The sequence below is a fragment of the Carcharhinus amblyrhynchos genome, chromosome 30, assembly GCF_965287045.1.
Source record: "Carcharhinus amblyrhynchos chromosome 30, sCarAmb.v2.hapA, whole genome shotgun sequence".
Lineage (NCBI taxonomy): Eukaryota > Metazoa > Chordata > Chondrichthyes > Carcharhiniformes > Carcharhinidae > Carcharhinus > Carcharhinus amblyrhynchos.
The window spans coordinates 8,197,867-8,224,267 of NC_137353.1; the positions used below are offsets into that span (position 1 = coordinate 8,197,867).

The 26,401-nt window shown below is 40.4% G+C and overlaps 1 protein-coding gene across 7 annotated transcripts in view; it reads left to right on the forward strand.

Moving 5' to 3' along the window:
• rerea (arginine-glutamic acid dipeptide (RE) repeats a) overlaps positions 1-26,401 on the forward strand; it is a 529,737-nt gene that overhangs the window by 412,329 nt on the left and 91,007 nt on the right. For all 7 annotated transcript variants that reach the window (XM_080215241.1, XM_080215245.1, XM_080215246.1 and 4 more), the window contains one exon: positions 14,808-14,888. In XM_080215241.1, coding sequence (XP_080071367.1) covers positions 14,808-14,888 — 81 coding nt within the window. The remainder of the gene's footprint in view (positions 1-14,807; positions 14,889-26,401) is intronic.

A 26,401-nucleotide genomic window follows, 5' to 3' on the forward strand; every position in this document is an offset into this window, starting at 1 on the left:
AGTTTATTCCTTCCCCTGTCTGTAACACAATCTGGAGTAATGTCTTAGATGTAAGAACCAAATGTATCCAAGTTTGCTGCTGATGCAAAGTTAAATGGGAATTTAGACACAGTTTCAACAAAGGTTATAGTTAGGTTAAGTGAACAGGCAAGAAAGTGGCCTGTCAAGTAAAATAGAGGAACTCACCAAGGCTCCTTAGGCAGCGCCTTCCAAACTCATGACCAGCACCATCTAGAAGGAATAGGGCAGCAGGCACATGGCCCCTTTTAAGGTTACACCAAATAAACAAACTGAAGTTAAATCAGGACAAAGTAAAAGGGGAAGCTCCCCAAAAGGAAGGGGAACAGCCCAAACAAAATCCAGCAGGCGCATGGGAATAGCATCACCTGGAAGTTTGCCTCCAAGCCACTTGCTATCCTGACTTAGAAATACACCATCGTCCCTTCACTGTCGCTGGGTCAAAATCCTGGAACTCCCTCCCTACCATCACTATGGGTATACGTACACCTCAGGGACTGCATCAGTTCAAGACGGCAGCTCACCACCACCTCGCAAGGGTAATTAGGGATGGACAATAAATGCTGCCTAGCCAGTGACACCCACATCCCATAAACATTTATTTTAAATGTTGGGAAGTATAGGGTTATTCACTTTGGTAAGGTGAATAGAAAAGCATAATTTTTTTTAAATAGTGAGAAGCTATTAAATATTGCAGTTCAAAGCAATTTTGGTGCACAACACAAGTTTACATGCAGCAAAGAATTAGGAAAGCAAATGTTATGTTGGCTTTTATTGCAAGGCAGTTGAAACACAGAACTAAGGAAGTCTTGCTGGAATTATATATGACTTTGGCAAGACTACACCTGAAGGGCTGTGTACTGTTCTGGTTAACTGGATTGGTTCCTGGATTCAGAGGGTTGTTTTGTGTGGAAAGATTTAATAGAATGGGCCATTATTCTTTGGAATTCAGAAGAATGCAAGCTTCGGTGAGGGATTGGCAGGCTAAATGCTGAGAGGATGTTTCCTTTGGCTGTAGAATCTAGAACTAGGGGAAGTAGTCACAGGGCAAGGATTTGGCCATTTCAGATTGAGATAAGAAATTTCTTCACTCAGACAGTGAGGGATTTTGAATCTTTGGAACTCTACCGCAGAGGATTGTGGATATTCAGTCAAGTACATTCAGATAGAATGTTGGATTGTAGGAGATTTTGAGAATGTGGAATTGAGATTGAAGATTTACTGAGTGGCTCAACAAGTGTGGCACGCCATACACCCTACTCCTGCCTGATTTCTTTAACTCTAAAAGGCAAATTTAAGACATAACCAAGAAATGCTTCATAAAGTGGTCAGTGCATGGAAGGGACTCCCAAACATAGTAGAGATAAAATCCTTGCAATCATTTGAATGATCAGTTTGGTGTTATAGGGTGAGACCCTTTAAGACCATTCTGGAAAAATGATACCGTAATTATCTTGTAAAAATGTTGGTGAGCCTAGATGTGACAAAGACATGAAGATGTGGCAAAGAATAAGGACTGAAAATGCTGCAAATGTATAGCGAATCTGTCAGGTTCTGAAAGAGGAAAGACATGTTAATGTCTTGAATGGAAAGATCTCCTGAATTACTGACTCCTTTCATCACTTTCAGTTCTCGCAGATCGGCTGTCTATTCTCAGTATTTCCTGTTTATATTCCAGATTTTCAGCGTATGTGTTTTTTTTTTCTCTTTTGATCTCCTGGTAATGAGAAGTTGTACTGACATCGCTGACTGACACTCATCGCCACTGGTTTCTTACTAATCATGCAAACATGATCAGTGGAAGGTCAGTGGTTTAAGCGCACAAAATATTGGCAAAGTCAATACCTGTGAGACAGAACTGAAAAATGAATTGATTTTTGGAAAATTAATCTGTTTTCTTGTTTGGGTTCTTTGGGCACAGAGTGTATTGGAACACATCATTTTTTTTTCAAGTTATGAGAAGTGTTTTTCTTTCAGGATTTTCTTGCCTTCCTGGACTGCTTCCTTGGTCCTGAGCTACTTGCAGTGCTGTTCAGAGTTAACTATTGGAAGATAACCAAAAGCAGGCTGACAGTGAGTTCTGCTGGTAGGGACTGCAAAGTTTATTAAAGCTTATTTATTTAATAGTTGTAAGTACAATCTACCAGAGGTAGTAATTGGGGCAGGTACAATTTTGTCTTTTAAAAAGCATTTAGACAATTACATGGGTGAGATGGGTATAGAGGGATATGGGCCAAACATGGGCAATTGGGACTATCTTAACTGGTTAAAAACTGGGCGGCATGGACACGTTGGGCCGAAGGGCCTGTTTCCATGCTGTAAACCTCCATAACTATGAATGAGGCAATGATTGCCTGCCCAATTGGGCAGTCTCGCCTGTTAAATTTAAAGTCTATTTATTAGTCACAAGTAAGGCTTACGTTAAGACTGCAATGAAGTTACTGTGAAATTTCCCTATTCGCCACACTCCAGCGCCTGTTCAGGTTGATGCACCTAACCAGCATGTCTTTTGGACTGTGGGAGGAAACTGGAGCACCCGGAGGAAACCCCACGCAGATACAGGGAGAATGCGCAAAGTCCACATAGACAGTGACCCAAGCCAGAAGTTGAATCCAGGTCTCTGGCATTGAGGCAGCAGTGCTAAACACTGTGCCACCGTGCCGGCCATTTTTGTTTTTTGTAGATTTTTCTTTTTTTTCTTAAATACCTCTGCTGCTGCCAGCCGAATGTTAGCTCAGGAACCTGTTGGGTATGGAGATCATCGACCTTCTTCCTGCATCTCCTGACCTCCTAGTTCTTATCGTTAACAGACAAGAAATTGGGTGCTGCATTGTCAACAAGCTTGGGTCTAACTACATCAAATAAATATGTGAGGAGGAGGCTTTGCTCAAAACTTTATATCCTCTGCTGCTGTCAACCCTTTGGCAATTATTTTATAGCTTCACCATGAAGCAGACAAAAGTTGATGCATTTTCACTTGACTAGCAGTGTGTCTGTCCAAATTTGTGGAAAATTACTCAATTATATTTAATGAGTTTTTTTGCAATTAATTAGACAAGAATGGATTTTTCTGTGTCAGTAGCCATTGCACACTAATATAAAATTGGCAGAAGTCCATTATTGCCATCTCTACCATATAAGTTTTAGAAGACTAACTTTTTATGGAGCTAAAGTAAGTAACTCAGATGCTGGAACCTGAAACTAAAAGAGAAAATGCTGGAAAAATCTCAGCAGGTTTGGCCTTATCTGTAAGTAGAAAAAAGAGCTGACGTTTCGACTCCAGAAGACCCTTTGTCAAAGCTAAAAGGCATAGAAAGTGGAAAATGTTTAAACTGCAGGGTAAGGGAGTGAAAGATGAGTCATGGCCACAGAAACCAGGGGAAAGGCTGCTAATGGCAGCCCATAGAGAGAATAGAAGGTGTGAACAGCCAAACGGCAGAGAGGCTGTAACCAGAGGGTAATCTGTAATAGATGAAGATGTGGGGGGGAGGCTGTGGGGCGGGTGGAGGGAAATGGATGGATCAGTGGTGAAATTTAGAAAAGGGGAAGCAAAGGGGGAGAAAAGATAAGGGAAGGGGAATAAAATAGAGAGAAAGGTTGGTGGGGAGAAAAAAAATGAAGAAAGACAATAAAGAAATAAAAGGTAGAAAACAGTAAAAATAAATAAATAAAGTGAAAACAAAGGGGTCAAGGTGGGATGGAGCAAATCATCTGAAGTTGTTGAATTTGTTGTTGAGACTGGAAGGCTGTAAAGTGCCTAGCCAGAAGATGAGATGCTGTTCCTCCAGTTTGCGTTGAGCTTCACAGGAACATTGCAGCAAGCCAAGGACAAACATGGTCATTGGAGCAGGATCGTGTGTTAAAATGGCAAGCAAGCGGAAGGTCAGGGTCCTGATTGCGCGTGGACCGAAGGTGCTCAGCAACGCAATCATCAGTCTGTGCTTGGTCTCTCCAATATAGAAACCATATTGGGAGCAGCGAATGCAGTAGATCAAATTGAAAGAGGTGCAAGTGAAGTACTGCTTAACCTGGAACGAATGTTTAGGACCTTGGATGGTAAGCGTAGAAGAGGTAAAGGGACAGGTGTTGCACCTTTTGCAATTGCATGGGAAGATGCCATGAGTGACAGGAAAGGTGTTGGGTATAGTGGAGGAATGGACTAGGTTATCCCGGAGGGAACAATCTCTGCGGAATGCTAACAGAGGGAGTGAAGGGAAGATATGTTTGGTGGTGGTGAAAATGCCAGTGGATTATGCTTTGCATGCGGAGGCTGGTGGGGTGAAATGTGAGAACAAGGGGTACTCTATCCTTGTTCGGGGAGGGAGTGAGGGTCATGGCATGGGAGATGGACTGCACGCTGTTGAGGGCTCTGTCGACAACTGTAGATGGGATTCCAGTTGAGGAAAAAGTAGCACATATTAGAAGCACCACTTCGGAATAAATGCGACGGAGGCAAGGAGCTGAGAGAAAGGGATGGAGTCCTTACAGGAAGAGCTGTAGTCCAGATAGCTGTGGGAGTCAATGGGTTTGTATTGGATATTGGTAGGTAATCTATTGTCAGAAATGGAGACAAAAAAGTCAAGGAAGGGAAGGGAAGTGTCTGAGGTGGACCAGGTGAAGGCAATGGAGGGGTGGAAACAGGAAGCAAAGTTGATGAATTTTTCGAGGCCTGGATGAGAGCATGAATTAGCACCAAAGTAGTCATCTGTGTATTGGTAAAGGAGTTGTGGAAGGGAACCTGGGTAAGGCTGGAACAAGGAATGTTCCACATACCTCATAAAAAGACAAGCATTATGCGGGTAAGCATTGCTATTCCTTTGATTTGGAGAAAGTGAAACGAGTTAAAGGAGTTGTTGTTGAGAATTAAAACAAGTTCAGCCAGGTGGAGGAGAATGGTGGAGACCGAGCGTAGACTGGATGATCGCTTTGCTGAGCACCTTCGGTCCATGCGCAATCAGGACGCTGACCTGCAGGTTGCTTGCCATTTTAACTCACAATCCTGCTCCCCTGTCTGTTCTTGGCCTGCTGCAATGTTCCAGTGAAGCTCAACGCAAACTGGAGGAACAGCATCTCATCTTCAGGCTGGGCACATTACAGCCTTCCGGTCTAAACATCAAATTCAACAACTTCAGATGATTTGCTCTACCCCACCTCGACCCCTTTGTTTTCATTTTATTTATTCTTTTTACTGTTCTCTACCTTTTTTTTTATTGTCTTTCTTCATTTTTCTTCTCCCCACAACCTTTCTCCCTATTTTATCCTCCTGCCCTTATCTTTTCTCCCCCTTTGCTTCCCCTTTTCTAAATTTTACCTCTGTCCCATCCAAAACCCCCCCCCCCCCCACCTCATCTGTCACAGCTTAATTTCTGATTTCAGTTTGCTTGCCCCCTTCACCTGTCACAGCTTAATTTCTGGTTTCAGTTTGTTCACTGTTTGGCCATTCACACCTTTTATTCTCTCTTTGCATTACCATTAGTAGTCTTTTCCCCTGGTTTCTGTGACTATGACTCATCTTTCATCCCCTCACCCAACAATATAAATATCTCCCACTTTCTGTGCCTTTTAGCTTTGACAAAGGGTTGTCTGGACTCAACGTCAGCTCTTTTCTCTCCTTACAGATGCTGCCAGACTTGCTGAGATTTTCCAGCATTTTCTCTTTTGCTTTCTATGGGGACCCCCCCCCCTCCCCCATTGCAAATTTTGTTGTACATTCAGAAAGATTTCTCTTTTTTAAGCTCGGAAGTTCAACTGCTCAACTACTCACAGAAACTTCAAATCTGGATGACTGTGGGTGAATCTGTTGAATATTGTGTTTGCTCTTATGAATACCTAACTCCTCTGAAGCAGAAGCTCTCTAGCAGCTGGAGTAAACACATTGAATACTGTCAATACTGAATTCTAGTTAGATAAAATGTTAACATTTGTGAAGTATAAATGAATGGAAGTTGTATTTTTACAATGTTCTCGTGCACCATGGTAATTAAAGTTTATTTATTAGTGTCACAAGTAGGCTTACATTAACGCTACAATGAAGTTACTATGAAAATCCCCAAGTCTCCACACACTGGTGCCTGTTTGGGTACACTGAGGGATGATTTAACATGGGCAATGCACCTAATCAGCATGTCTTTTAGACTGTGGGAGGAAACTGGGGCATCCGGAGGAAACCCAAGCAGACACGGGGAGAATGTGCAGATTCCCCACAGACAGTGACCCAAACCAAGAATCGAACCTGGATCCTGGCGCTGTGAAGCAGCAGTGCCAGCCCCCGTGCTACCCTGGAATTATTGTGCTTGTTGTGATTTAGCTGGTAGCAGTACCACAAAATGTTTGAGAGAATCATTAAGAGAATGTTCATCGTTGGAGCAGGTACTTTGTTATAGTGAAAGCAGGGGCATAGATTCCTTTGAACTCTTGGTGATCTGTAGAGAAGGTAGTTCTGGTCCATTTGTTTTGTGTGGTTAGAATAAATTACACATGCAAGGTGGCCGTAATCTCATACTTTCCTGAACTGTTTCTGTTCAGCAAATATATACAGTGAAAAGTGTTTCTTTTCATCTGGTTAGCACTAATCATATTTTACTTCAAAAGAAAATAGACATGCAAGTTTTTTTTTAAAAACTGGTTCTTTTCATTTACAGTAACGATTACAGTGGTGAAATTCTCCTTAAAGCCCCCTAACAGCTCTATAAATGAATCAGACAATCTTTTCCATTGAGACTTTTTGTATTTTTGATATTTCTATTCCTCTTGTTGGACTGCTTCCATGGAGTCTTACACTGTCGATATCAAAGTTATGCCTTTGTGGTTTGACTCATTGGAGCATTAAAAACTAGTTGTACTTGATGCTCAGCACCCTGTCTGTCACTGTGTAACAAAATAAGTGCCACAACGATACGTAATGGCAGCCAGGTAGATAGCCAAGTGCGTATACTTTCACATTGTGCTCTATGACCATAGATTATTTGCTGGTAACCAAGCTACTATTACCCATCCTGGTGGAATAGTTTGTCGCTGGCTTGTTTGATTTGTGTAAAACAAAACTTAGCCTTTATATTGAGCAGCATTTATAAATTTTGTTAAAATACACAATTTTACATTTGCTTAATGTACAATCTAATAGTTTACCTGAATACAGGGTTCTTTTATGTGTAAGAATGAGCACAAATAAACTTTTAAGTACCCCAATCAAGAGTTGACTGGACATTTGACTATTGAGTACATTTAGCTTTCTGAGAACATGAATATTTTCACATGTTTGTATCTGCTGCTAACTTTGAAACATCTCTGCCAAATTTGCCCCCTTTTCTTCCACACCCACCCTCCCCAAACACAAAAGTAAAATCAGGCTTACCTACTTTGCCTGTAAGGTGAGATATTCCAACAAATGGACAGCTTCACAAAGGCTGCCTGTTTTGCTCCTTGGCCACCCGACCAGCAAAGGCACTAAAGATGAAAAGACCCAGATGATTTTTTTTCTCCGTTGCAAATCTGGCCAAAGTGGGCAAAGCTCTAATTCTCAAAAGCACAGGCACGTTTACTAATTGATTCTACTGATTTGCACTCAGATCTCTGAATTTGCAGCGCAGCGCTCTGACCAGGCTACCTTAAATTGCTTGGTATATGCAAGCAATAAAAATGTCCATTTTTTTTGAGAATTGTTGCACCATTTTTGCCGAAGTTAAAAACGGTAAAATTGAATTCAGTACGTGGGTGGAATCTGAATTAATGACTGCTTTTTTTAAAAAATGAAGCAGAATGATGTACATGTTGAGAGAAAATGCTGGTGCTCGGGGGGTACGGTTTATTTGATATGGGCCTAAGAAAGAGCACAGTTGAGGTGATCATCGATCAAGTATGGCCATAGGGGACTTTTCTGGGAATATCCCACTTGCAGATTAACTTATTGCATTCGAGGCTTTTTCTTCAAAGGAACACCATGCATTTTCCCCTAAATGTATGCATTACTGTCAGGAGTCTGTTATTTAACTGAGACATATTTACTTTTCTTGTTCAAATCATCTAACACCATTCATTTTTTTTGTTGTGATCTCACCCTGACCACAACAAATGGCCGTTTTTTTTCTTGAGGAAGGAGTTTGTGTAAATTACAATGGCTTCTTGGTTTTTTTTCCATTCATGTAGCAGAGAGACCAGAACAGCAAAAAAAAATCAGGCAGTTCTTTGGAACAGATCCTGCTGAAGACAAGTCTGTTGTTTCAGCCGTTTGGCCATTTGTCAGCAATTCTTTTGACTTCTCTCCTGTGCTGTTGCTTGGCAACATGGGCTGGAGCAATCAAACCATGGCCAAAGCAATTCAGAGAGCAGATTGTTGGGTGATTTATTAGCAAGGCTGTGAGCTGAGTGAGCTAGGCAGCTGAACTGGAGCCTTAAGCAGGAGAGCATAGGAAAATGCAACAGCACTTGAATGTCGTTTTATAGACAAACACACGATCTTCAGTATTGCTGGGTAAATAATAAAGGTGTAGCAATTAAATGAGCCAAAGACCAAATGTTCAGGTGTAATTACAGGTTACCTCTCCAGATATACTTTGCATTCAGGCCTAATTAACCAAGATAGGTACAGCAGTGGTCTGACGCAGGGCAAATATGTATTCCACTGAGGTTGGTCAGAATTAAATAGGAAGCTTTGCCATTGTAGCAGTTCACGCATCCTGTTTTTATTTATCAGGCCATCTAATAATGTGTTTGTGGTAAGCCTGAAACGTGCAGCCATCTTGCATAAATATTGTGTGGTGAAAATATAAGCACGCATTCTAAATGCGAGGAAAATTTTGACTTGACAACAAAAGCACATGAAACCCTGAAGTAAAAACAGAAAATGCTGGAAGCACTCAGCAAGCAAAACAGTGTCTGCAGGGAGAGGAAAATTGTTTGGTTATCATTTCGGAACTGTGTCTCTTTGTCTGAGGAAAGGTCATGGATCTGAAACGTTAACTGGATCCCTTTCCCTTTTTTAGTTCAGATATCCAGCATCTGTGGTATGTTTCTTTCTTCCCTGCTTCATTGAAATTCCTGGAATATCCTCTATTATGCGTGCTGACTGCTGACTTTTTGAAATGATGCTTCCAGTAGAACAATATAATATTGCACAGCCCAATAATATTGGGAGAAGAAAGGAAGATATTTTCATGCCTCAGAAATATCAGAGAACGCTTTACACTGCAAGTAATAACTTGAAAAGTATAGTGATTGTTCTGTAGGAAAACTGTGGCCACTTTGTGCACAGCAGGATCCCAGAAAAAAACAGCAAGCGAGTGACTCAGAAATCAGTTTTGTTGATGATCATTGGAAAGGTCTTTGGCCTGTCCAACTCACCTTGCTGTTTTGTATCTGCTTTCTGGTCTCGTATCCACATTCCCCATCTATAAGATGAAGTAAAAAATGTGTACACTCTAATTCTTTGTCATTATTCCAAATTTAATTAACCTCACATATATTTAAGTTGGATTTGGTTGAAAAAAACACTCTAATGTGATTAGTGCCAAAGTTAACAGGCTAAATTATCTTTGGAAAATGTAATCAATATTCCCAGTTCTTTGCTAGTTAGTTACAAAAGATATGTAATAATTATTCTTAAAGGCTGCTTGACAATTTTTGAGAAGTATTTTTTTTCTTGGCTGTTCTATACAATAGGTCAGCAGTATAAAAATCAGTTTTACACAAAGTATTGCTACTATAATATGAAACAATTCATCTTTTTCAACTTGAAAAGAAGAAACAATGAATACATTGCAGTAGTGTTTTGAATTCTATTGCTCTGTTGATTTAAGATACATTTCAGTTAAGTTGGAAAATAAGTTTGAAACTAACATTTTTTTAAAAAGTTAACCAGTGTTTACCTGCAAAATATTTATTTTGCTTTTAGCCATATCGAAGGGATCAGAACATTCTGCAGTTTGGGTGTTCGTATTAAATTGAACTTAATATAACTGAGTTACCTGTATTGCTACAGCCTGTAGGCAGAATGCTTTGTTATAATCATATTTTGAGGATTAACAACCAAACCCTACAACAGCAAATCCTTAACAATGTAATTATGTGCATAGTATCAGATGTGGCTGCCCTTGAGAGCTGTATTAGTAAACTAGTGATCCAAACTTTACCGAAGTGTCTGACTTTGACTGAATGGCTACAGGTCTCAACTGAGAGTGGTTTTGCGCAATGCAAACACTTCTGTAATCTGACTTTCAGTTTCAAATATGCAATTAATATCTGTTATTATTATATTCTTGAGATTTAATTTGTTTTGTTTATTCTCATCTAAAGAGAATGGTTTTCCCATTTAGCAGACAAAGATAAAAACGTTCTCCTGTATTTGTATTGATATAGTATCTTTCTCATTAAAATGTGACAAAAGTACCTCAATTAATTATTTCTGAAGTGTATCCCTGTTGTATGGTGAACCGTAGAATCATAGAATCCCTAAAATGTGGAAGGAGGCCATTCAGCCCATCATGTCTGTGCTGAGAATCTTACCCAGATCCAGCCCATGCCCTATCCTCATAATTTACAATGCATTTACCATGGCTAATCCACAGAACATACACATCTTTGGACACTAAGAGGAAATTTAGCACGGCTAATCCACCTAAACTGCACATCTTTGGGAGGAAATCAGAACACCCAGAGGAAACCCACACAGACATGGGGAGAATGTGCAAACTCCACACAGACAGTCATCCAAGGCTGGGAGTCAAACCCCGGTCTCTGGCACTGTAAGACAGCAATGCTAACCACTGTGCCACCTTGCCACTATATGGCAATCATTCTGCACCTCAAATAACCATGAGATCAATTGCATATGGTATATTCTTCATAATTATTGGCTATTCAAACAGTCATGCTTTGGGTTTTCAGTCCAGTATGCAACATAGAAGTACTTCGAGATGCTCAGGGGAGGACAGTTTTGGAACAAAAGGGTGACCCAAATCAATACACACTGGCAGCACATCCAACAGTACCTGGAGGCAGTCTCTGCTTCTGCATTTGCCATCCTATTAAGGAGGGCATTTGGGTTTCCGGCAATCAGAGGGCCAGTAACTCTGTCCTCTTTGCAGTGCCAACAGAACAGGTAGATGGTGCTGAGGCAGAAAGGAGACTAACGTTGATGCACTCTCTAGGGCGAGAATTTAAGGGTAAGATTTTAGGGCCAAAGCCATTAGATCCATCAAAGTGAAGGGAAAATGTTCCTGATGAATTGTTTGGGCTGCCATTTCTGACTATGGCCTGTATTTGGGATATGGAGCCCATGGTTTCCTTGGTTCTCCCAGCCTGCTGCAGGGAGGCATCCTTCACTCGAGCAGTGCCCTCTGTACAAGCCAGGCAACCGCAAAATGGGACTTTATTTGTTCTCTAGTTGTTTTAACTACTTCCCTTTTGTGCAGTGCTTGAGGCAATCCAGATTCCCGTCCACCCTTGGAAAACTTTCCTGGTGGTGGGAATGCATTGGGAAGCTGATCTAACGAGGTTCCCATCTTATTTTCCCAGCCCACCGAGCCTGCTGTCATGGGGCTGAGAAAATTCAATCCCAACAGTCCTAGTGCTTCCATGGAACTGGGTCCTTTATTCTCTTTCTATCATTGTGACAAAAATTGGGGAACTGCAGTTTATAAACATTGATCTGACTAGGGAAATGTGAAAGGTGGTGGGAGAGATGAACCATTCTGATAACTCCAAACAGCTGCATTAAACCCTTCACTTTTACAAAAATCTCCGAATGATTTGGTGCTTCCAGTCACTCCTCTTCCGGATGATAACTTATGCAGTTCTCTGGTCTTACCCAAATATGGGAACTTTTGATGAAAATGCTGGAAAACCTCAGCAGGTCTGGCAGCATCTGTAAGGAGAAAAAAGAGCTGACGTTTCAAGTCCAGATGACCCTTTGTCTTTGACTTCTGGTTTCAGATTCTAGCAGCTGCAGTAATTTACTTTTATATGTGGGTACTTTGGGTAATGGATTAGTGAAAAAGAACTAGCATTTATAAAGTGCCTTCCTCAACTTCAGAACATTCCACTGCACGTCACAAACAAGAACCGCACTGTCACTTTTGTAACGTGAAGAATAAAATAGGCAATTTGCACACAGCAATGTCCCAAAACAGCAGAGAGCATTAACATGTAGTCTGTTTTGCTGGTGTTGATTAAGAGATAAATATTAGTCGGGCTACCAGGAGAACTTCCTGCTCTTTGAATAATGCCTTGAGATTTTTAAAATCCCCTGAGAGAACAGTCAGGCGTTTAGCATCCCATCCTAAAGAAAACACCTCCGACAATGCAAAGCTCCGTCAGTTTCTCAGAAGGTGAGAGTGCTGCTACAACATCTAGCCTGAACTTTCACTTATAAAATGGCAGCATTGTCCTCGCCCAATGTTGGGAGAACTCTCCAGCTCAGAGGTACATTCATGGTTCTACTTCCTACTCCCACAGTTATTGAACTCAGTTGCAGCAGTTCATTGTTTACTGCTCAAACAAAGGCAAAATATGCAGATGCGGGAAATCTGAAATAAAAACAGAAAATGCTGGATCAACTCAGCAGGTCTGGCAGCACCTGTGGAGAGAGTAAAGGCCCATTTGGCTGATACGAAACTGTTCTGTAGAAGGGTCATATTGGACTCCATTTCTGTCTCCACAGATGCTGCCAGACCTGCTGAGTTTATCCAACACTTTCTGTTTTTATTTTGCTGTTCGCTGTCTCAGTTGAAAATGATTGACATTGGGTATTGGACGTGCAGTTTTCATGCTATGTCCCTTACACTGCCGTGCTCTTATCTGCTGAGCCATCAGCGGAAAATGCAAATGTGCCGATTACCCTTTTGGTTTGGTGGGTTGGTTAGCCCATAGAATCTCTACAGTGCAGAAGGAGGCCATTCAGCCCATCGAGTTTACACCAACTACAATCCCAACCAGACCCTATCCCCATAACCCCTCATATTTACCCTGCTGATCTCCCTGACACTAGGGTTAACGTGGCATGGCCAATCAACCTAACCCTCACATCTTTGGATTGTGGGAGGAAACTGGAGCACCCGAAGAAAACCCACAGGGAGAATGTGCGGACTCCACAGGGACAGTGACCCGAAGCCAGAGTTGAACCTGTGTCCCTGACACTGTGAGGCAGCAGTGCTAACCACTTTGCCACCATGCTGCTCAGCTAGCTGGGCAGTTGGTTTGTGATGCAAAGTGATGCCAACAGTATGGGTTCAGTTCTGGCTGAGGTTATCCGTGAAGGCTCCACCTTCTCATTCTCTCTGCCAGATCATTGAGTACGTTTGAAATAGTGATAGATAGGTTCTTGATTGGTATGGGGATCAAAGGTTACGGAGAAGGGCAGGAGAATGGAGTTGAGAAACTTATCAGCAATGATCAAATGGCAGAACAAACTCTAGGCCAAATTCTACTGCTAAAGCTTATGGTCTTCTCAATCTTGCTCCTCACCTGAGGTGTAGTGATCCTTAGGTTAAATCACTACAAGTCAGCTCTCTCTCTTTCCCTGTTTTTCAAGGGAGTTTCACACTACCAAGTTAAAGTTCAACAGATTTATTTGGAATCACTTGCTTTTAGTGCACTGCTCCTTCATCAGTTATGGAGCAGCAGTCAGAAAGCTTGTGATTCCAAATAAACCTGTTGGACTTTAACCTGTTGTTGTGAGACTTCTTACTGTGCCCACCCCAGTCCAATGGTGGCATCTTCACCTCATGTCTCTTCGAAAGCGGGGAGAGAAGCCATGGTCCTCCGGCACTTAGGCGATTTTCATCTTTACACAGAACAAATACCTTCATCTCAAAAAACTTCACCTGAAACTATTTAAGAAACGCAGCTAACCAGTGGCTTAGTTCCTTGAAAGCCGGTTTACTAAATAGCCAGCAGGAAAGGGAACTTTTGTGAACTGGAAACTGAAATCATTGTGATGTTGGGTAGAGTTGGTGGAATGGTTGATCGGGTCAGGTTCGCGATCGGACTTGGTTGTAATCCTCGCCAGAGCGAGTCATTAACGTCCGTTATCTTTGACAAGGAACAAGTCAAACTCATTTAGATTGTTGATGTGTCTTCCTGATTTTCCTTATGAATGGATTTCTGCAGTCACTGGTCAAATGCAAAGAGTTAGTTAATGAGATTACAGGGAAGTACTGGGGGCGCGGGGGGCGGGGGGAGTGTTGCAGAAACGACTTGGCAACACAGTTGCCTGGCGGAGGGCTTCACTATGTATCTTTCTTTCTTTGAGTATCTACTCTGGGCTGTTGGGAATCAGTGATCCATGCCAGCTTTTATGTCTGGCCGGAGACGAGAGAGAGAGAGAGAGAGCCCAGCAAGGGATCGCATGTAAACCACCCCCTTTGTAGTGTTAGAGCAAGAGAGTGACAAGGTATTTCTCGCTTGTGTGCTCCCCCTCTGCCACTTACTGACGGCACACTGACATTACTGGGAGAAAAGAGAGAGAGAAAAGGTTCCTTCTGGCTTTCCTTTTGTGCTTTAATTGTTGTCATGGCTTGCTGAAGTCAGGCCAAGCCCCTGTCGAAGTGCAAAGCCTCCCCTGCGCTGTGTGTTGTCTGGATTATGTAGGGTGCCTCCAGTCTGAGAGATCAGTGGCTCGTAAAGAAAAAAGGAGCTGTGTGCAGTGCAATTTCCGCCATTTTCCTCCCTTCCCCTTGGTGTATTTTCTTTCTCCCTCGTTGCCGAGCCTAAACAAAAAAGGCTGTTTGCGTTTTTTTTATTTTAAATTTTTCACCCTGCCTCCCCTTTGCTGACTCCTCTTTTCTCCCCAATAGAAACGCTTCATTAAGGGATTGAGACAGTACGGCAAGAACTTCTTCAGGATTCGCAAGGAGCTGCTTCCTAATAAGGAGACGGTGAGTCTTTTCTCCCTCTATTTAATTGATCTGTGTTGGTTTTCTGGTAATCAATTTGCTGCTGTTCGATTGGCTGTTTCTCCTCTTGATTGTGGCTTCTAAAACTTGTTGTGGAGATTTGAGGGGGAGCAGAGTGGTATGGTTTATCAACAAAAGTAATTTCAAGTAAATAACCTTAAAAATGTTTAATTAGTAATGTGCTGGTGCAGGTGCCATTTATCTAATAGTTGTTAAAAAATAGTGTACCTCCAACTGCAGGAAGAATAGTTTTATTAGGGGCATTTGCGTTATGTGTACTGTTTAAACTGCAAGCAATTTAATTTATTGCCGACAGCGCTCGAATTTTTTTCTCCCCCCTCGCTGTCCGCTGTGAGGAACTTGTACACTATTGTGTAATGTTTTTCAGGGGAGGCTGGTGTACAAGTTGACCTTCCTGCAGCTCATCTGCCGCCCCTACTTTTCCACCGTGTTTCTCCCCCACCCCGGTTTGTTTAGTCTTCAGACAAACCCACTAAGGGCTCCGTGTCAGATACACTATCTTAACTTCTGACAAGCCAACCAGCTAATCATTCACAGCTTGTGGTGGCTTTGAATGAGATGTTGAGGGGGGGCGGGGGTGTGGGGGGAGGGTTAAAGGTCCACACTACTTGTTTATAGAGTGAAGTAAATCAGGCAGCAAACAAGTGGTAGTTTGTTTTAAGGCAATTATGCCTGTAGAAAGTTTCCCGGTGGGTAACATGCATAAACAGTTTTGGTCTTCTGTCACCTCTCTGTTCCCATTGTGCGTGAGATAAAACAAACCCACTTCTGAACATCTCTCCCTTGTTATGTTCTGAACTGTGTAAATGTTTTTATTTCCAACACGATGGGTAACCACTGATTTGCAGTTTTTGTGTGTGCATAACTTAAGTGTCTCAGCTGTTTATGTCATTTAGCTCCCCATGGCCACATTTTTTAAAAAATCAACCATTTATTTTGTTAATTTGACCATTTACGCTTTACCCATATGTAAAAAGTGTCTCCGGGTGAAGGCAAAGGTTACCATAAGATTTAAGGCATAGAATAACTTTTTAATGATCCGCTGACTCTTTTGCGTTTGATGACTAATGCTCCTGGTCATGGAGTAATTCTTTGTGAAGAACAGAATAAACCTGTTCACCAGTAAGTTCTTTATATGTGAAAACATTGGGCTGGTTTAAACAATTTTAAAAACTGCACTATAATCCTTTACTGATCCTTCTTGATCCAAAATTTCATAACCTGCCCTTCCTAGCCTTACAGAGAGCAAGTAGGTCACTGGTTTCCCCTAGTCGTGAAAACACCAGTGTGACTCATCTTCAAAAGGATGGCAACGTGTATATAAACATTCCTTAAACTTTTATTTCCCCAAGTTATTCTTTGTCCCTTTTCCTTTCTGCCTATTCTGTCACCTGTAGATTTCTCACATATCCTCTGCTTCTGAATGTTTGTGCCATCTTATAGCTTGCTTCTTCATTACCCTGCATCAGAAATCACTCACCTGTATGAAAGGTGCAAGCTGTTTATTTTCAAGAATTTATCCATCCATTGCCTTTGTTTAAAGTTTTCAGCTATGACTATCAGCTGTTCTGCAGTCTTTTCCTTTGCTATTAACGGTATGCTTTGTCTGTGTAGCGCACAAGAAATAGTTTTCACTGTATACTAATACATGTGACAATAATAAATCAGAGTAACAGTCTGTGAGTGAAAAGGTAATCAAGGTGATTTTTGAAGTCCTACTTTCAAAGGTTGCTGTATCTTGCAAACACATTTGTTACTTCCTTCACATAATTATCCGCGGGCAAGCAGATTAAGTAATAGAGGAAATAAAAGCAGAAAATTCTGGAAATACTCAGCCAGTCATGCAGCATTACTGGAAAGAGAAAGAAGAGTTAACATTTTAGATCAGTGATCTTTTATCAGAACCGACCGGAAACATTGGCTCTGTTTCTCTCGAGCCCATGCTGCCTGACCTATATTTTTGCAGCAGTTTCCATCTTTGTTTTGGATTCCCAACATCAAGGGTATTTTTTAAAGTTCATTATCTATTTGTCACAAGTAGGCTTATGTTAACACGGCAATGAAGGTACTGTGAAAATCCCCTAGTTGCCACACTCCAGCATCTGTTCGGTTACACCGAGGGATAATTTAGCACGGCCAGTGCACTTAACCAGCGCATCTTTCAGACCATGGGAGGAAACCCACACAGACACGGGGAGAATAATGTGCCGACTCCGCACAGATAGTGACCCAAGCCAGGGATCGAACCCTGGCCCCTCATGCTGTGAGGCAACAGTGCTAACCACTGTGCCACAGTGTCGCCCTATTTTGTTTTGTGGTCAATAATATATAACGTCAGTACGCCTCATGTCGCTATCCCTTCTCTGTGAGCATATTCAGAGTGTCGACTGCTTGTAGTCAATTTGAACACTGCTCTGGTAACCTGGCTCTGAGCTGATGAATCTTACCATGCTCATGAACTACTGTTACTTTGGGCTTAATACCTCAGCTCTAACAGCAGTATCAATTGAATATCTTCCCCATGATTGTTTTCCCTTCTCCCAATATAAATATATTTTAAATCTCTCTATCACTTGCCGTCTCTCTCTGTCTCATTATCGAAAACAGTTACCTAACAAATACTGGAGACAATGTGCTGCGGGGCCTCTGGCACTGCATCTGTACAACAACCAGCTAGAAAGCGAACAAGATTGCTGTAGGATTACTTGCCCTCTGGGACGAGGAACAGTGGTTTCTCTTCGCTACTAAGCTGACTAAATGTGCACAGAAGCAGAAAGCTATTTTCCCTCCTGATCAGGTCATTCTCCTTTCCTCGTACACTCCCAAGCCCTGTTCTTCCCTGGCAATTGCTCTAAGGAATGTAAGAGCTATATCCTTGCTGTATTTTTATTGGGGGAGGTGAGTGCTACAATGCTCACATTGAGTGACTAAACTTGCTTTATCCAATATTTTGGTAAAATAAATAATTCTGATGCTAAGACAGAAGAGGAAGTTACGTAAACATAAGGCTTGAAATTTGTTCATTTTGTGGAGTGTTTAACATGAAAAGTATGAAAAGTGAACTGGGCATTGGAAAGAGAGCTTTACCGTTGCTTTCAGGAGATATGGAGACTAGTATCTCATTTGTCCTTTGGAGTATTGACATCCATGAAGTGTGAACAGAGATGTTTTTTGATAACTTTTTGGGAGAGCTGCAGTTGCCATTATGAATCCTGACTCGCAAAAGTTCTCATTAAGGTCTGGCCATTTGGGTTAGTGTAGCAGACCTTGACTCTGTTTTGACCAGTCTTGCAACCTTGCCTCTTTCCCATGTGCCCCCCACCACCACCACACACACACACACACACACACACACCCCCTCCAATCCGTCTGCCGGCCCGCCTTGGAATAATCATATTGATTGTAACCTTGGTTCCGCCCCCACTCGCACGATTGCTACTCAACAGGTGAATGTGGCTTATTCTGTGGGCGTCACGGTGGCACATTGGTTAGTACTACTGCCTCAGTGCCAAGGACCCAGGTTCAATTCCGGCCTTGGGTGACTGACTGTATGGAATTTGCACATTCTCCCCATGTCTCGTGGGTTTCCTCCGGGTGCTCCGGTTTCCTCCCACAGTCCAAAGATGTGCAGATTAAGTTGATTGGGCCATGCTAAATTGACCCTAGTGTCAGGGGGATTCGCAGGGTAAATGTGCGGGGTTAAGGGAATAGGGTCTGGGTGGGATTATGGTTGGTACAGACTTCTCTACTGTAGGGATTTGATGATTCCTGGTTGATATATTTCAGTGCCACCTCTGTAATCATTGAGAAGGATTGTTGACTATCTCATATGCAATTAATATTGGACCAAGCTCAATTGTATTGCCAATGAGCTCATATGTCATACTGAGGAAACAGAAATAATACACAAGTTCAGACCTTTTCCAATACGCAATAGCAATCACATGAATTTTCAACTTGGTCTCCTTGGCTGCAGCTGGGTTGTGACCAGTATTTCTTGTTTTGTTTTTCTTAACTTGGAAATAAAATCCCTTGAAAATATAAATTCATTAATAGAATTGAGAGGGGAAGGATCAGTTGCATTTTCTTCTACATATCATGTAATTAGAAAAGTTAATGTAGTGCATTTGACCAATGGAATCTTATGTATCTTAATATTATGAGATATTATATATCTTAGATTAAATGTGTGAAGTCACAAGTGTCCTTGCTACTCAGCCTCCATTTTAAATTCATGGGTTCCATCTTTTTATTTTGGAGATGAATTCCAACTTACACATGCAGCACTGCCACTGGTAGGAGGGTTTAATTACAGCAGTTCATATTATAAATATGTACACAGCCAGTCCTTAATGGGAAAAGGTTACATGAAGTGCATGTAAACACAAGAGATGTATTCCGATTACTTCAGTAGCATAATGTATGTGATACGCTGAAGTTACCTTTACATGTATCCATGAGCAGTGCCACAGGAGATTAATATGTTGATAAACATGCAAGTCCGTTTTGTGCCCAGGACAGGTAAATCTTGTTATCTTGTTAACTTGTGATCACTATACTCCCAATTCTTACTCTAATGTTGACAAGAAAAGCCATCGATTTCAATGCCTAATAGCTGTCTGTTTCTGTTACCTCGATATTTGATGTGATCGATGCATGAATATATAAACTAAATAAAAATTCAATAGCCTCCATCTTGTGTAGCGGTGCAATTTTGCTTCTGTTCTCGTGAGCTTGGCCAATTATTCATTAATTCATTCTCACGACAGATGGAATTTATATCATGTAATTTCTAAATTTTGTCATAAACAGCTTAACTTGCATTAATGTTTGAAACTACTAATTGTGCTTCCTTATTGCTGTTATGGCCTTTTTTTGCCTAAACTGCATTATTAAAAACTACAAAAAAAAAAGTAGGGCCATTGGATAAAATATGGTTGGACCCTGGTTTTTTAAAAAACTGATGAACAATAACCTCGTTTGGTACAAATTAATTAGATCTGTAATTTATGCAGATAAAATTCTATATAAGTATGTCCAAACAAAAGGGGTAACTTGCTTACACCCTCCCTTGTGTATGTACATGTGCTGCCAGCACAATGGAACCAACATGGTACAATCTTAAAAGTGGGCATGCTAAATGTGACGCGATATAGTCCTCTCACTTCCCAATATTTAGCTATGGTCGAACAATCCAAGGGAGAAACTGGAAGCATACAGCAAGAATATTCTTTTTCTTGTTTAATATAAAACTGTTCACAAAAACTGAGTAGGTGCAGCATGTATAAATTGTAGTGAATTAGACTGATAATGTTGCATCTCTGGTGGACTTTGGTGTTCTCATGGACCTTGCCCAACATGTCAGCGATGCAGATATGCAATTATGTATGTTGAAGTAGAGAATTGCATTTTCAAGCATTCCATTGCAAAGAATATGTTGATAATTTATTCTGGTTATAAAAAATAATTTGATTGTTCCAGCAGTAACCCAAATGTGTTTTTTTTAACACAAACTATTGCCTTTACTTAAACTAATTAACACCTTAACTGAACATTGATTTCAATTTTTTTTCTGTTAATCTGCACCAGTGTCTGGAAATGCTTCAATCCATGTATAACTTCCATTACATGCTACAGGCTTTTGTAAGGAAAGAATGCTTTGCTTTTGCTTATGAGTCATAAACAGGTTGCTGCAGGTTTCGAAGTGCATTAATAGTTAATTGAGTGGTATATTTAAATTAGAATGTTCTATGCAAATCAGATTTATCTGTACAAAGTACAGTGCACAATGCAGTCAGTATGTTCCAATACAATATTTGCAGAACTCATTGTTCCAGCCACACAAATTGAAAGGGACAGCCTCGATCCCAAAATGCAGTTGAGAAATCTTACGCCTGCCATGCTGCTTATAAAAATTGTATTTGTTTGTGCAAAGAAGTTGTTCCACTGGTAATGCCACGTAATTGTTTTTACAAAGCCAATCATGACCATCTTGCTGTGAAATAAAGCCAATTCAATGGGTCAACCAGCCATTACTCTATGATAATTGTAATTTGGATTATTAGTCTATTAAACTGTTTAACTGTTTGAGGCAAATCCAATACGTGCCAGTAACAGTTGAATTAACAGGTCAGATTTCATATTCTTCATTCTGCTTATTAATGGGAATTTCGTTGGTTGGTGTTTTTATATTGTGTGCTGTTATCATTGTAAAACGAGCAGGCAGCAGTCCACATTTGCAAAGAGTCATCTTTATTTTAATTGCAGCACCAGCACATCTGTCTGTTTTTGTTCCCATAATGTGAGTTTAGTTGGTTTTAATACAGCTGTCAGGAATGAGGTTGAGAGGTTCTATGCAGTCTGAGAATGACTTTTTCAAATTAATCTCAGACCTCCATAAAGGACAGAAACATGCCCATGACTCTGGGTTTCATTCTAACCTCCAATTTTCACATATGCAATTATCACAAAATCTATGGCCACAACATCTCTAGTTAAATGTCATTGTATTATAATTACAGAAATGGTATTTTACAGAGTGTGATAGTTTTAACTGTTCACATTATCCTTATCTATATTCACACTTTTTCATAATATTCAGCTCATAGAGTTGGATTGATTGCTGTGAACAGTTTATAAATTTAGCTGGAAGCTAAATATTGACTTGCATTTTAGAATTACTTTATACACAACACATTCCCAGCAGATGCTTAGTGTAAGATAGTTTGGATCCATGGTAAAGGTATCCTTCCATTATTTCTGGAGTCTGTTCATGTTTCAATCAACTTTGCTTGTTCCCTCTCGGGCCTTCTATTATAAGACAACAGATTGGGTTTGAGCACAATTTATTTTTCCACATTTTAATTTCAGGCAATTGCATATTGTAGTTGACCTATTTATTATCAACAACTTGTATTTATATAGTCTTTTAATCTCCCAAGACACTTCACAGAAATGTTATTGACCAAAATGTGGCACAGAGTGAGCAGGAGTTCCAGAGACTAGGGCCTTGGTAGCTTGATGCATGGCAGCTCATGTTGGAGTGAGTAAATTCAGTGATGCTGGAGCATCTAGAGGGATTAGAGGAGCATCAATATCTCAGAGTATTGTGGGCTCAAGGAGAATAGAGATGGGGAGGATGTAGGCTATGGGGTTATTTGAAAATATGAGTGAGAATTTTAAAATGAATGTATTGATTGACTAAGGTCCAACGTGGATTCATTGAACACAGTGGGTGATAGGTGGATGTAACTTGGTATGAGTTAGGAGATAAGCAGCAAAGCTTTGAATGACTTGAGCTCTTTGGACAGAGAAGTCTGGAGGCACAAAGGCATGAATTAGGGCTTCAGCAGATGAGTTGAGAAGGGGTGGAGTTGGGTGATCCACTGTAAGTGAAAATAGGCAGAAGGTCATCTTGGGATAAATATGAGATCAAGGCTGCAAACAGTCTTGTTTAGCCTCAAACAGTTTCCAAGGAGAGGGATAGAGTGTGGTTAGGAAACACGAATTTGTGGCAGGGACTGAAGACAACGGTTATGATCTTGCCAATATTTAATTTGAAGATCTTTGTGCTCCTGCAGAACTGGATGTCAGTGAAACAAACTGACCTTATAGAAAAAGTGGACATGATGATGCCATGGAACATATGGAAGCTGGCACTACTTTGGACAGTGTTGTTGAGGGGCAGCATGTTGTGAGAAATAGGGACTGGCAAAGGTAGATCCTTTTGGAACACCAGAGGTAATGGTGTAGGAGCAGGAAGAGAAGTCATTGCAGGTGAAGCTCTGGCCATAACTGGTACATAAGAATGAAATGAGGCACAAAGCAAGTATAGTCCCATCTAGCTGAGGAGACATTTGGAAGAGATTGGTGGGATAAATCGTGTCAATGACTGAGGATAGACTAGGAAGGATGGAGAGGAATAGTTTATTATTTATATTTATCAAAACGTCCTGGACTGAAGAGCTTGTTGTATAAGGGACAGTTGAGGACTCACTGAATCGTAAGTGGAAATACTGGTTGATTTTTCTTTCCTCCTTTAATGGGTCACGGGCATTGAGACCAAATGTAATACCCTGACTGCCACTCCTGGGTAACATCTGCAAACTCAACAGAGAGTTGAGTAGCTTATCTGCATGGCCTCCATGCACTATGTGGCTGTATGTTGACCCAAAAAATCCTCAGGAGAACTTACACTAACATTAATATCATATCTTCATTTCTTGTGTTGCATTAGACAAACTTAATTTTGACCAGGTTGCTCTTTTATTATCAAAATAATTTCTGCGTTGTTTATTCACCATGTTAAATCTCAGCTTTTAATAGTTTGCTGTGAAAATCATGGCTCCCCGTTTTTGTATTTTGGCAAGACCTTTTTAATAAGAGACTTTTTTTTAACCTTTGCATGCCTGTTAAGCTACATGACATTTATGACCTGCAAAACGTAAATGTTGTGGGCCAGTCGGCTGAAGGTGACAAAATGGAAGCTTTGTGTAATCAGGTGTGGTGCTATATGGAAAGAGTGATGTTTACAAGGGATGTGAGCTGCAGAAAATTAGCTGGAGGCATGTTTCAATGGAAATATTATTAGCTTTTTATTTATGGAACAAAATTGATCAACAGATTACAGCTTTACCAGGCGCTTGGTGTTCCTGATTCCCAGCAGACATGGGTATTGGTTCAGGTAATCTTAATAACAGAAAGCAGCAGTAGGTCATGTGTATTGTTCAGTGATATTTCCTGAGTAATAAGTTATATGATACTTAGCCGCTGGCTGTGAATCAGATTACAGTTTCTCAGATTTTTATCGACAACAGCATTAGAGAATTCTGACTAAACAGTTGATAACCAAAATTCAGTACTGTAAAACAGACTGCAACAATTCAGATCTTAAAGGTTACACTTAATTATCTGTTGACTTTTGTCTATTGAAGATCATGCATAAACTTTGTAATATTTGTAATATTGTAATATATTTAATATTCTTCAAGTGAACTGTAGAAGTTGGTTTTTTGAAAAGCAAATGTTATCCTAACAGCAATCTTTTATTGCATTTTAACGGTACTAAGTAACAATTATGTTAATGTTGGAATTGGTTTTTTTGTGGTTGCATTAATTGAAACATACTTTCAGATACCTTCTCCACATATTGTGCAATACTGACTAGGAAAATAACTGGCCATTTCATTGTGAACTATGTAAATTGGATTCATTTTGAATGAGCTCTGAGCTAAGTCAGATGAATCTGGAGCTGAATAAGAGTGAATAAGGTTACATTACAAGGAGCAGCAGAGCATTGCATTTTTCATGTTTGAACAAGACTTTGAGAGAATGTGTGCACCATAATGCTCACTCATGAACAAACCTTTGCGATAAAATTCCCATCTTGAACTTGTTCATACCAAGCCACAAGACCACACATTCATACCAAGTCAGCGTCCAAAACGTATTTGAAGTTATACCTCCTATGTGTATTCTGCAACATTGTCCGTTGACCTCCATATTATAAGATGTGCATTCTGTGCCTTTAATTATGATGGGGTATGCAGATGATGAAAGCCACAAGTTTGTTGCCTTCAAAAAAAAATCTGTTACGATAACAAAAAAGATGCTTTGAAATTGGCGACGAGAAAAGTTGGTGAAATCCTAACTGTAATATAAAGTGAATTGAGGAGCTGTTTGATTTGCTGTCATTTGGAACATTAAGAATCAAGTGAGACACTTGGAGCAAGTACAATAGGTCTGGTAATATCAGTTCATAACATTAATCCTGTGTTACATCAGTGGCGTGTGATCAGAGCTTTTGGGTCACGAGCAAGATAAAAGAATACAGAATTTGTCAAGTTATGCTGGAGGGGTTAAAATCAATTTACATTGTCTGTTTTAACATTGTCTTCCATTCTGGCCTAGCTTGACCATGCAGAAGCACCTTTCATGAGCCTACGACTTTTTTGTTACTTTAACATTTTACCATCAAACTATTTTGTTTTTGTGGGTTGCGATCTTAAGCTCCCACTCTTAATTTCATTGCTTTAATGTATACCTGCAAACACTAGCACCCTAAGTGTCATGGAGGTCCTTCTCTGCACTACCATAGGCAATGTGATGTCAGCAGCAAAAAGATCTCTGCCAGTGATTGATTAGCACAGTAAGATGTCTCACAACACCAGGTTAAAGTCCAACAGGTTTATTTGGTAACACAAGCTTTCGGAGTGTCGCTCCTTCAGGTGAGTGAAGAATTCTCTTCACTCATCTGAAGGAGGAGTGAAGCAGTTTATGTATAACTGGACTTCGAAAATTGGGGATGATTTGTTGGAAGAAATTCACAACTGCTGCTTTCTGCTTGCAACTGTTCCAAGCAATCTCAAATGTGTATGTATGCTCAATTTTGATGATAGGTCATTGCCTCAGACGTTAACTCTCTTTCTGAAGATGCTTCCATACTGCTGAGTATTTCCAACATAATGTTCTTCCAGATTTCCAACATCTGTGATATTTTACTTTTGTGTGGATGTCAGTTCTTCCATTGTTGCCCCAGTTCTCTGCAATCTTCTCTTCAAAGTGAGCAAGGCAAAATCCAGTAAGTGAACAGATTTCATGCATTGAGTGACTACTGCCACCAGAAATCTATAAAATACATATGCTAATAATGAGGTTATACAGAAGTATATGTGGATTTTGCACTCATTGAATTTTCGCCAAAGTGGAATGATTAATGGTTAACTGAATGAAAATCAGTAGAGCTATAATATTTGACTAAAATAAATTGGTCTTCAGTCCATATTATTTGTGCACAATTTAGCTCTAAGCTATAATCAAATTATCATGGTTTTTGACTGTCGCTGGCTTTCATGACATTCTGTCCCAAATTGTAGGAGCATTGAAATAAGAATACGACATTCAGCCCCTTGAGCCTGCCATTCAAAGGCTAATTTATAATTTAATATCTTGGAACAATTTAACTGTTCTTGTTTGTGCTTGCACAGTAAATGCAGTATAGCAATCTGAGTGATTTTTAATAGAAAATATTTCTCATGAACAGTAGAAAAAAATGTCAGTTGGTTTCAGTGCATTGAGGCAAAGATTATCGAGAGTAAACTGGGGAAATATCTTAATAAGTAAGTAGATACAGACAATGTTTTTAAAAAAATTAACATGATATACTGTCAGTCCATACTGCTAAAGAGCTTGCCAAAGAAAAACAAAGCAGCCATGGTCAACAAAAGTGATAACAGACAACATAAAATTAAAAGAAAAAGTGCATACAATTTTTAAAAAATGACACCCTTTTGAATGAGGGTAATGCAAAGAACAACAAAAATTGACAATTGTATAGGAAAAAAGGATATCCAAGAGCAAGTTAGGCTCTTTAAATTGGTCACAGTAATATTGCCAGTGAAAACAAGGAAATGACGGACATGTTTTGTTTCAGTATTTACAGTGGATGAAGAGGTGAGTGGGTAGGAGTGCTACCT